We start from the raw sequence: 12507 nt of genomic DNA, 5'->3' as shown, positions 1-12507 counted from the left end.
AGGACCAGTAGTGTTTCATTCTGTTGCACACGTCACTATGTGTCAGAACCAGCTCAACTGTACCTAACAACAAGCAGTAGACCAGCTACTGTGGAATTCATTCCAACTCCCAGCGAGCCTCATGCGTGTCAGAGTACACTGTCTTCCATAGTGTTACAATTAATGTTTTTTCCGGAAGAACATCACTAGACCTTTCTGCTGAGGCACCTCTGGATGAACTCCACTCACCAACCTTTCAGTCAGTGGCTGAGTGTGTTAACCATTTGCACACCCAAGAACCTAGATATGGCTTAAACCTGGATTTTCTTTCCTTGGTGGGAAAGTGATTCTGGGCCACCAAAATTGGTCCTTTCTCATCTTCAATAATAAGTAAGCCCATAAATTCCCAAATAAGGCCTTACAACCATCTTAAAACAATGGTGTCACTGCAGAACTAGGAAACAGGAAAAAACAGCTGTTTGAGACGAGGTGAAGCTAGGTTATATACTGGGCATGATGAACTCAAGGTACCAATGGGCTGAGTAACTGGTGATCTTGAAGTTGCATTAACTAAAAACTAGAACCTAAGAACAAGCTGCTGTGACCCACCCTCACTAGGCTGTGGACCTCTTGACCACAGATCAGGTCTTGCCTTTTGCCTTCCCTGTGCTCAATAAATGTGTGATGAATGAGTAACCATGTCTTCCGAAATTCATTTACATGCGTATGTATGCGTATGTGAGTACATGAGCCCTTTTGTGTGTGTGTATAGTCCAAACACTTGCTTTTAAGTTGCAGAATTTTAAAAAGGCCTGAATCTGACCCCATCCCATCCCACCTAACTTCCCCACCCCCCCACCAAAAAGAAAAAAAGGAAAAACGAAGAACCCCGAATTTGAAGTCCGGTTCTGGGTATACACCTGTCACTTAGCAGCAACGCCTGGTCTCAGGCCTCATGCAGTGTGGGTCGTGGAGAGCAGCATCAGCCATGTCAAGGATCTGGTTGAAAACATAGAATCTTGAACCCCAAGCCAGACTTGCTGAATCAGCATCTTTATGTTATCAAGAGCCCCAGGTGACTTGTGGGCACGTGACACTCAGAGGTTTTAATATAATAGCAACAACCTCAGCTTCTACATTTGTGAAACAGAGCACTGACACTTCCCTTGCAGTTTGGTTTTGTGAGGTTTCAGTAAGTCAGCACATGTGAAAGTACACAAAATAAATGTCTAGCACACAGTAAGCATCTACGTTCAATGAACAGTTGAATGATCATCACAACTCCAACTCATGGGGCCACGTGTGTGAGTAGAACTATGCTCCGTAGGGTTTTCAGTGGCTCATCTTTCAGATGTAGATCAGGCCTTTCTTCCAGCGCATCTCTGATTGGACTCAAACCATCAACCTTTAGGTTAGTAGACAAGTACTTAACTGTTTGCACCACCAGGGACTCCTATAAAAACAGTAATTAACATTTATTAAGCATTTGGCATTCCCCAGGTACTAAGTGTTTAATGTGTTATTAACTCATGATATGAATGAACCAGTGAATGAATGAATGAGGCAAGGAGACTACATCATGGCTGGGGCGGGGTCTTTGTTACCTAAGTATTTTATAGCTTGACTTTCTGATTCTGATGATAGAATTTCAAATTGTTTTTGCTTTTGTTCCCACTTGGCATAGTGCCTAAGGCATTTGACTAACCAGAAGGCTGGAGGTTCAAACCCACCAGCCACTCCTCAGAAGGAAGGCTGGGCAATCTACTTCCATAGTGATACTGCCTCGGAAACCCAAGGAGGGGTCGCTATGAGTCAGGTTCAACTCGACAGCATTGAGTTTTGGTTTTTGGTTTGGTTAGCATCTAACAAAAGCTATGTACCAAGTGTTAGCTACCACTTGCTAAATGAGTGAACAGAAGTCACATCAGAATTCCTGAGTTTGCTGGAGTCTGATTTTGATTTCATCAACATTCCTCTGCTTCTTTGGGCTTCTTTGCAGTATCACCACTGGTGAACTGACTACTTGAATATAGTTCATCCTGTCCTTCAGTGTTTATACCCACTGTGCTCCTGGTCCCTTGCTGGATGTTGGAGATAGAGATGAATCAGACATGGTCAACCAGCAGAAAGACATCATCAATTGTTCTATAATGGTATGTGTTACAACTGAGCTAGAGATGTAGTATCAGGACCATCCTCCATCCTCCATCCGGTCTCCCTCCTATCCACTCATGCCAGCTTCACCTGCCCACAACTGGATTCCCATCATGTCACTCCTTTGCATCCTCAGTGGCTCACCATCGCCCACCAACTCTTGGCACTCAAGATGGTATCTGCTTACCCGGCCTCTTACCCAATCATACCTACTCCTTCATGCTCTTCAGCATTCTTAGGCCATGCCTACTGCCTTCCTGCCTTCACACCTTTGCACAGTAGCTTCCCTCAGCTTAAAAGCTTCCCTTGTTCACCTTGTTCTAATCCATGCACTTTAAGGCACACCTCAAATGCCCCCTTTCCCATAATACCTTTCCAGCTGGAGCAAATTCTTTCCCCCTTGAATTGCCAAGCAGTGTGTTTGCAGCACTACTTACACTAAAGTTACCTGGGTTCTTGTAGACAGTGTAAGCAGATCGCCTTGGGTTCAAATCCTGCCTCTGCTACCACTCTGTGATCTTGGACGTTATTTATTCCCTCAGAAATGGGGATCGCAGTAAGTTGGAGTCCACTCAACAATAACTGGTTGGAGGCAGAACCTTCAGCCTCAGCATGATTTTAAAGTTTCAATGAAGCTGCTGTTAAAGGGCTTGGGGTATTATAGGTGCTCATGCTGTGCTAGGTCACCGTACATATTTTTGCCTTCTCTATTGCATCCATTATACACCAAGAACTAAGGAAATATTTGTCTGACTGAATCTATGGGTACATGACAATGGAATTATTTTAGCTAAGCAGTACCACACATATGATAAATTCTATACTAATGCATTTGAACAGCCCCTTGACTCACTACCATCTGAATGTTCCTCATTTATCTTGAAAGGACACGTGTTTGAAATGCATTAACCTTCAGTGCCCCTGGGCAGATCTCCTACAGTAAAACTGGCTGGAGAGACAGTGTGCAGTACTCTTCCTGGAGGGCTGCTACCCATCATGTGTTCCAGGGTCAGATACACACACAGTCCAATTCTAAAAAGTGGTCAGCCTAGACTAAGCACAGTATGTCTGATCTTTGGAATTCACTCAGCAAGTACGGCATTACTCTTCCAGTTGCAAAGCCACATGACAAGTATTTGAAGTTTCCAGTCTTTCTCCAGACCCATTGTGTGCCCTTAATAAACTCTCCAGGAGTCCCTAGGTGGTGCAAAGCATTAAGCGCTGGGCTACGAAATGAAAAGTTAGCGGTTGAAACCCACCCAGACACACCATGGGAGCCAGCCCTGACAATCTGCTTCTGAAGGGTCATAACCCTGCAAACTCTATGGAGCAGTTCTACTCTGCACACACAGCATTGTCATGAGTTCAAAATGAAGCCATGGCAACTATGAACTCTCTACTTAAGACCTGGGCATCCCACCTCCAGGCTTTTGCTTACACTCACTCTTCAGCTTGCCTTTGCCTCCTATTTCCACTTGGTCCACAGCTCTTCTCCCCTTTCAAATCACTTTCCCCAACAAGCCTTCCTTGATTTCCTTCTGAACTCACAGCCCTCTCGCCAGAAGCTCATTAATGGTATGTGTTCTCCTAGGATCACAGTTACGGATCTACCTTCGCTCCTGGACTGAAAGCTTTTTGAGGACTAGGCCCATGCCTGATTCAATGCCCAGAAATAAGAAATCATACACAGTGGAGCTTCAGTAAATGCTGGATGGATTTTTAGAATATTTGGATGAATAAACTGTACCGAAGAGGGATCTTGAGATACCTAAGTCCCGCTAACATAAGAAAGTTCAGACAAATTTCTCCAAGATGGTACAAAGTATTTCCATCTGCCAGGATCAAATCTACAAAGTGGATTGATCTCAATCCTTTTGCACCAAAAAAAGTTCTAAATCTCTTCATCACTATGATCAAGAGTGCCCATTCTGTCCAGCCCAAACTATACTGGAGGAGAGGGTCTATGGCAAATTTTTATTGTCTCTCAAGCCACACATACTGTTCAAGTGCATTGAGGGAAGAGAAGGTACAGCAAGAAAAAGGCTGGGTGCTTATGGTGGTGCCAGATGGATGAGTAACTAAACCTCTGGGTTTTCAACCTTGCTTTCTCCTAGGCAACCATGTGTAGGTTACCAAGGAGGGACATGGGCTCAGCAGCTTCCCTTATCAATGTCCACCTTTGGCATCATAAACTGTCACTCACTCAGAGTTACCAATATTCTAGCCTAGAGGAAAATATAAATAAAAAACTTTGTGTTTTTCATTCCCTATCTTGCCTAAGCACATCTTTAGACTCATCAAATTTCACAAACAGGACCTTACAAGTCACCTTCCCCAACATCTGCCAAGGCAAGCAGCCCTTCTACAACCCTAGCAAGTGGCCACCTGGCCCCCACTGAATCCCTGCAGCAATGGCATTAAGGAAGCCACAAACCGCTGACCTTTCATTTCCTAGCCCAGCGCTTAAGCCTTTGTACCACCTAGGAACTCCTGGATAGTTTATTAAGGACACAGACTAGGTCTGGAGAAAGACTGGAAGCTTCAAATGCTAGTCACATGGCTTTGCCCCTGGAAGAGTAAGTAATACAGGAGGTGGGGAGGACTACCTACACTGGGACATCACTTTGGTCCTAGCAAGGTCTTTCTGAAATAACCTGTTGGATTAACCTGTTGGGGTCCAGAATCAAAAGGGGGCAGCGTTTATCTACCCACAGATATTTAGTCTCTCAGCTGTGGACTGAGGCTGAAAATCAATGAAGAATGGAAGTGATCATGGGAGACCCTCCTTGTCAGCGGCCAGAAGATTTTCATTCAGGTTATCATCCAAACTACCCCAGCCCCTTTTGGCATCAAGGTTCTAGGGAGCCAATTCAGAACGCTTCTTGATGAGTACAAAATCAAGGAGAGGAGGAGTCCCGAGGTGAAAATCACAAAGCCATGGGAGGCATCTGAGGAATCCCCAGATCCCTCGTGTGCCCAGGGTCCAGGACGGGCCCAAGCTGGATGTGCTGAGGGACTCTCCTCCCCCTTGTGTGGATACATCCCTCTTCTAGGGAGTCCATGCTACAGTCACACTGCTGTCCATGTGTGTCAGAGTGTGCCTCCACTTTGAATGGAGTCAAACAAACCCTAACAATTCTATAAGAACCCCAAGGTGGAAGCCAACAGAGACAACTGCTCTATGCCAATTCCAAATGACAAGACAGACAGAAATCTTAAGTGTTAAGTTAATGTGTATGGTGGTTGTACTAAGGCTACAATCAGACCCTTTAAATTCAAAGTTTAAACACTCTGGAACATTCAGTCTGGTACATACACACATCTTCTACTCAAAGTCTCTAAAAAGGACATTTCCCAGCATATTGTCCCAGTCTCACTCATTCAGTGGTCAAATACTGATAAAAACAACTTGAGCCACATTTTTAAACCAGAATTTATTGGTATACAAAACTCCATTTCATAGAGAAAGTGGCACATCTTTGCAGCTTCTATTGCACCAAGTATTGAAGATTAAAAAGACAAAAAAGAAACATTTGGTTTTGAAGACACTGCAAATAGCCAAGTACAGTACTTTGGTAAATAAAAAATAAAATGGTTCAGATGAGCACAATCCGTGGAAAGAAAGACCTAGGGGAAATCAGCTATGGACATCAGGTAATGGTCACATTTCTCACCATCGCGCTCCATAGATAAGGCAAGACTTGCTAAGTCTATGGATCATGACCCCATGGAGGTCTTAAGTATCTCCAAACTGAAGCTAGAACGAGTAGAGTGCAATTAGGAAAAAAAAGAAGGCCCTTCTTCGCTGACCCACTCACCCTCCTCTGTAAAGGAGACGGGAGCAGACCAGCACTTCCACACCACAGAGGAGCATGTGGCCTTCAAGTCTTGACTCCTGGCTTGCCTCTTCTCCCCACTGAGCTCCATGCTGGTGAAGAATGCTGGGACAGGAGCCAGGGAGGCCCGGGGCCCTTTCTGCCACGGAAAACGAAAATGAGTAGGAAGATGTAAGGAGTCCCACACCAGCATTCCTCAAGCTTGGCTCAAGGGACCTGCCAGGAGATCAAACCACAGGCTGATGTCTGTGACTAAGTTCAAATGATTGTCATTGCTGGCTGGCAACAGTGACCTGCTGGGTGTTCACATGCAAAAGAGCCAGACCACCGAAGTGCTGTCCAATGTTAATTACCTTCCATCACTATCAGCACAGTGAGCACAAGCTTTGTATCACAGGTATGCCCTGCTTAAAATAAATGCACTATGCAGAAGTTCATGCTTTTATGTAAATATATTCTTTATACTGACACCAGATCCTTCTCAAGTTAACTTTGTAAGGATGCTAAATGTTGTAATTGAGCTACAAAGTAGTCCTAACTAGGACAGGTAAATAGAGATACTCTAGAAAGGAACTCCTTAGAAGAAAGAGTTAAGAGCCTGAGGATTTGTAAGGGAATTTGATCCTTGTATTTTGGACAAAACAGGGCCCGGCAGTACACAAGGCACAGCTCCCTCTTGTGGCCCCAGCCTCAGGGGCACACACTTAGATTTCACAACTGTACATATACTCTGTGACTGGTGCTCAATTTTACTTCCACTTTCAAAAAAAAAAAAAAAAGATCAATTTTCCCTTCCTAATCTGCGATGGCAGAAGATATGTTATAATTAAAATATGCTATCTTTGTTATAGCTTAAGGTAAAAATGACTAGCTGTGGAAAGATCTTCAATTCAATGAAGTCAGTGGAAAAATACAACTTGTTTTAGAGTCAGGAAAACAGAGTTTGTAAAAGTACCATGATTAAATCACTTCAGGACCGTCAGAAGGCCCCAGAGTTCTAGAACACCTGTTCTGAAAGCTGAGATGAATGAAACCGTGAATAACAAAAATGGCAAAACAGACATAAACTGCATCAGGCTCCAAGTCTAAAGGCCTGCTACAGAGACAGAGCCTTGAGGTAAAAAGGTTAAGAGCTATGCTTCTACCCAAAATGGAAGCCATACATGTGACACATTATCAAGACGCTCCACTCTCTTCCAGTTTACAAAGACCCTTTTGGTCAGGTGACTTTCAGTCAACTCTGACTAGGAATCCAAATTTCCTTTAACCAAACGAATATTCAAGTTGAACATTCCATAGAGGTAAACTAATAGCATTCTATGTTGACCTAGTAAAACCCAGGCAGCATCTAGAGGGTTTCTCAGAATGAGAGAAATTGCACATTGACTACAGGGACTCACGAGAAGTACAGTTCGATGCCAAGTTCATCTGCTATCTGCCTACATAACCTGTGAACAACGCTCTTCCCTACTTAACAAGTCTCTCCTCCTCCTCAGTCCCCAACATCATATCATTTCACATTGGAAAGGTTCCCCAGGGAAGCAGGGCAAGGCATCATAAATTACCTACAGAAAGGGTCCCTCTAAGCCCAGCTCCAGCTGCCCCACAAGGGAGATCTCACTTCACAAGCCCCTGGAGTTGAAATGGATTTAGAAGTGTTTTCAGAGTAGGAGTGCTGTGAATCGGAAACAACTCAACAGCACCTAACAACAACGTAAAAGAAACTATAGACAATTGTAACTAACATTTAAGACTCTTCTTTCTGCCACAATTCTTCAACCAGACTTTGCTCCTGAAAGCACATATTCATATTATTGAAAAATTAAGTATACAAATACATTCTATTTCTCTAATAATCTCCTGATGGCAACTATATTATTTAGAAGTTGTGGTTCTAAGTTGTTTTAATATATTTACCTCTCTAGTTCAAAGCTGTTGCCACTACAATTTTATTTCTTGTTTTGGTCTTTAAAAAATATTTTAAAAAGTTCATGAAACCATTATATACAGCTTATAAGACTAGTAAGCAGCTATGGACCACTGCTCCATCCCCTTTCTCCTGGCCTCACTAAAAGCTACCAAGACGATTCTCTGTAACATAAATCTCTAACAGCCGAGACGCAGCCCAGAGGTTAAGACAGACTGAGTTCCTAAGAGGATGTTCACATGAGTAACTGTACTCAGTCAAAAAAGTTACTGACCATAGTTGGCCCAGGACTAAATACACTGGGCCTCCATTTTGGCTGCTAAAAAAGTAACTGTTAAGTGCCCACTAAGGCAATTTGGTATATAGATTCCATCTACCACACATTTCCATGAGATTGAGGCAGTGAATTCTAAATTCAAACCATTAGCTAGAAGATTATCACTGAAGTTGGCTACATGTACCCCATTCCTAATAATTAGCACACTAGCTAAACACAGTCCAACTATAACTAGAAAGCTGTGAGGCAACAGTCATAAAAGAAAATTACTGAAATCATGTGATTAGATTTTCTAAAACAATTGCTATGTTATTCCAGAAATGCTGAAGCCTATTATCAGAATTAGGTAATTTATAAATAAATTTCCCCAGTATTCTTTAATAACTTTTTAACAGCTTCTAAACTTCTGAAACTCAATAAGGCCCATGGACCTGTCATTAACCAGGTCAGTAAAGGGTTCTACTACTTCTGTCAGTGGATCTCCTTTAAGCTACTTCTGACTTATAATTCTGTTTCATTTCTAGTACACACCCTTGATCCTTCTGAGAGGGTCTGGACTCCTGCACTCTCATAGTACAAAGCAGATAAGAACTGTTCCTTCAGAAAGGCTCAGCTGCAGTCCGGAATCTGCCCTGGAGGAGAAAGTCAACAGAGCAATAGATTCTGAAGCACTGGGTCCCAACCCTTAGAGAATGAAGGCCACAGAGACCCTTCACTTGTTCAGACTGAGTACCAGAGCCTCAAACTCAGGACACTCTGAAATGTGCAAAGAAAACATCCTGCTGAATATGACAATATATTGTATCCAACCTGTGTCCTGGGACCCATTCCAAGAGACTACTGATGCTCCAACCACAAAAAGTCATCAAAACCTAAACAAATAAATTATTAAATACATCATTAAAACCCAAGAAGGCAAATGGCCTGCTGATAAAGGCAATTAAATGAATCCTGGGACACCCTAGACAACGATCTGTCTCTACATGTCAAAACTTAATAGTTTTCTCTTCTCTTGGGAATTGTTATCAATTTGAAATTTGAGGGGTTAGGGAGATAGCTAATAATGTAACTTTTGATTCAACATATATTACTTGCCCAAACATTAAGCCTGCAAAAGGCAAAGCTTGTCCAAGACTGGCTACCTCCATAAAAAAAAGGGGGGGGGGGCAGGTTTGCTGGTCTGATAGAGCCTGGTGGAACTACTGAGACTATGTCCCCTAGCTGCCCTTCAGGTGTGGAATTGAACCCACACCTGTGCCTTCCAGCCGAACAAAAGACAGGCATATGAGCTGAGCATTGACATTAGGTAAATACACTCCTTGAAGAGAATAATCATGGGAGAATAGAAGGACTGTGTATGCACAGGGAAACAACTCGGGGGGGCAGGAGTGCATGGGAGAGAAGGACACAGGTAAGAGGTAACCACGGGGAGGAAGTGGGAAGAGAGCTGTTGTTCTGTGAGAAATTGCAGTCAGTGTCATGAGACAGTATATGTAAAATGTTGTATGGAAGATGAATTTGCTCTGTAAATTTTCACCCAAATCACAAAAATTAAAAAAAAAAAAAAGACTGGCCACCTCACACATCACAGTTTTAAAGTTCACATCTACCTAACTCAAAAGTGTTAGGAACTTCTCTCCACTGCCTAAATCTGCCTATTTCAGAACCATGGAGTCATTTGCAGGTCTTAACCAAAGTATGCTCTCTGACAACTTCCAGTGGGTTCTGGGCAGTTTTTCCAACATCAAAAAATAAATACAGTGTTTTATGAGATGTAACTTCCACAACACTAGGAAAATTTAGGAACCTGTAAGGTCAAGTTACCTTTATTTCTCTGAAGGCATCTTTCAAAGTCTAGAATGGCAAAGAGAAAGATGAACTCAGGAAAACTTAGACATTCTTCAGAACATCCTCCCCCTATAAAACCTAGTAACTCTTTAGCTTCTTAGGTAAAACCCCAGGATTCCCTTAATTTCTCACTTTATAATGGACTCTGCTCTCTGTACAACCAGAATCCCAGAAGTATATCATAAACAGTAACAGCCAATCTCCCCATTGTTGAGAAATGGGTACCAAAACCTGAACACTATCAATTTTCCTGCACAATCCAGGCCTCGGTAACAGTCAGGCGCATTTATCATATGGCTCAAGTGCAAATAATCTAAAAGCACCTGCATCTCGGCTGAGATCACAACAGAATCAGGAAGGGAGGAATGCAGTCGTTTCATTTCCACCCTGACTACAGGCCACAGCCCCGATCTTATTACTTTGGGAAAACATTTCCTGAATGGTTTGCTGAGTAACTCAGATTAGCAGAAAATTACATCTAAACTTGTTCCTGAGTTGCAGATTGTTTACAAACTACCCTGCCTATTAATCTGTTTGAAATGAAAGGGAAACAAAGGAAACTTATTTGGAATTTCTAAAACTTAATCCAAACTACTTCACAATTACACCAAAACTCACTCCCAGGGATAAGATCCCAGGGTCACTAAACTGATTTTGGGAGCAAGCAAAGCTACATTTAAACAGTTTTCCTGACCTAACTATCCATCCCTAAAACTCAACATTTTAAGTTTGTATTATAGAAAGCAAGTGGCTTCACTGCACTTTCATTGGGGGGGGGGGGGGGGGGGGGGAGGAACACATCACTAACGAAACTTTAAAAAAAAGAGGCAGTTTGGAGGAAATCAGAGTATGTGAGCTTATGTGTGTGTAGACTCTGTTGGTTGTGTTTAGTTTTTTAAAAGAATGGCCTCACTGGGAAGTTGGTAACACAGCATTTCATTTTCCATCAGCTTCTTACAACTCCCAGAAGGCTAGAGAATCAAATGTTGAGAGCAGCAAAGGTCTTCACCAAGGTGACCTGTGTATTCATGTCTGTTTCACTTCGGCTGTTGTCCCTGTGGCTAATCCTGCTCTCCAGGGCTTTCTGACGGTGCCTCTCCTCCTGCCGCTTCTTCTTTTCCAGCCGCTGCTGCTCTCTCCTCTGTTTGTTTGTAGCCTGAAAGAGAAGACAGCTATAGTGAATCGGCCAGCACAGGTGACCCACACTGCTGCCTGCAGCAACAGAGATGCAAAGGGTACAAACCGCTTTCTAGCCGAGGAGAGAAAACCTGTTCAGAGACGAAGAACAATTCACTTCGCATTACTGCGCAAATGTACATTTAAATGTATACCCCCCTGATGAGCTAGCAAACAAATTAAAGTCCATCCTCCTCACAAACCAATTCAAAATTTCTCAACTGGCAATAACCCTAGTCCGGCAAGAGATTAACATTCAACCATAACATAAGATACCTTTTTCTATATAATTTAAAGCTTCTGACAATTCTAACAAAATCCTCAGATGCTTAGTCCATCTTTGCTTCTGCCTGTGGCTTTTTATGTTATACTGCATCCTGAACTCAGAACCTCCTGGTTAAAGTCTTTAAAATGAATTCTAAATTCATAAAATGAATGGTGGAATATACTACAGAGGGCTATGGGGAGTAAGGAGGGAGATGTACAATCCTACTGGGAAGTATCTAAGAATTCACCAAAAGCCTTAAAAAGATTCCTACATCCATACCCTTTAAGCTGCTGATTCTTCTTTAGGGACTGTGACGGTTAAGGCTGTGTGTCAACTTGCTGGACCATCATCTTCAATGGTTTGGCAGTTATGATATATTTACCCCCATAATGAGATCTGATATAATGCAATCACCTCTACGATGACATCTACTACAAATAGTCAAACAGCTGAAAGGGAGTTTCCCCAGGGGTATGGCCTCTTCCCAATATACATGGACATTCTCAAAAGGCTCTCTGGCTCTTTCCTCATTCTGGATCCTGAGTGTGGCCCATCATCATCCAATCTCCAGTTCTTCGTACTTGAACTGGTGGTGTCCCACACTGCCTGCTAAGCTTGGATTCATCAGCCTCCACAGCCAACGGTCTGCTGTACTGCCAGCTAATCTTGGGTTCATCAAACCCCACAGGTATGTGAGTCAGAAGAAGCCTCCAGCGTGACATCTGACCCATGGATTTGGGACCTGCCAACCTCTGCAACCACTTGAACCACTTCCCTGAGATCTCTCTCTCTCTAGATGTATGTATGTACACACACACACATTCATAAGGAGCTCTGGTAAGGCATTTGATTGCTAAACAGAGGCTGGCAGTTCAAACCTACCAGCCACTCTGCAGGAGGAGGATAGGGCAATCTATTTCCATAAAGATTTACCGCCTTGGAAACCCGATGTGGGTCACTGAGTCAGAACTGACTCAATGGCAGTGGGTTTGATTTTTGGTATATATATATACATATACATACATATATATATATATATATA

At 42.8% G+C, this 12507-nt stretch overlaps 1 protein-coding gene across 1 annotated transcript in view; it reads right to left on the bottom strand.

The window, feature by feature from the left end:
- Window positions 1-11000: 11000 nt before the first annotated feature.
- The window catches only part of OTUD3 (OTU deubiquitinase 3), a 46054-nt gene continuing 44547 nt past the window's right edge, over window positions 11001-12507 (bottom strand). The window contains exon 8 of the mRNA XM_007935651.2: window positions 11001-11177. Within this exon, the coding sequence (XP_007933842.1) occupies window positions 11001-11177 (177 nt within the window). The remainder of the gene's footprint in view (window positions 11178-12507) is intronic.

Source organism: Orycteropus afer, unplaced genomic scaffold (genome assembly GCF_000298275.1).
Source record: "Orycteropus afer afer isolate SDZICR_OR568_19922 unplaced genomic scaffold, OryAfe1.0 scaffold00031, whole genome shotgun sequence".
NCBI classification, from domain to species: domain Eukaryota; kingdom Metazoa; phylum Chordata; class Mammalia; order Tubulidentata; family Orycteropodidae; genus Orycteropus; species Orycteropus afer.
Note: the sequence above shows the minus strand (reverse complement) of the source record. Positions and strands in the feature narration are given on the sequence as shown.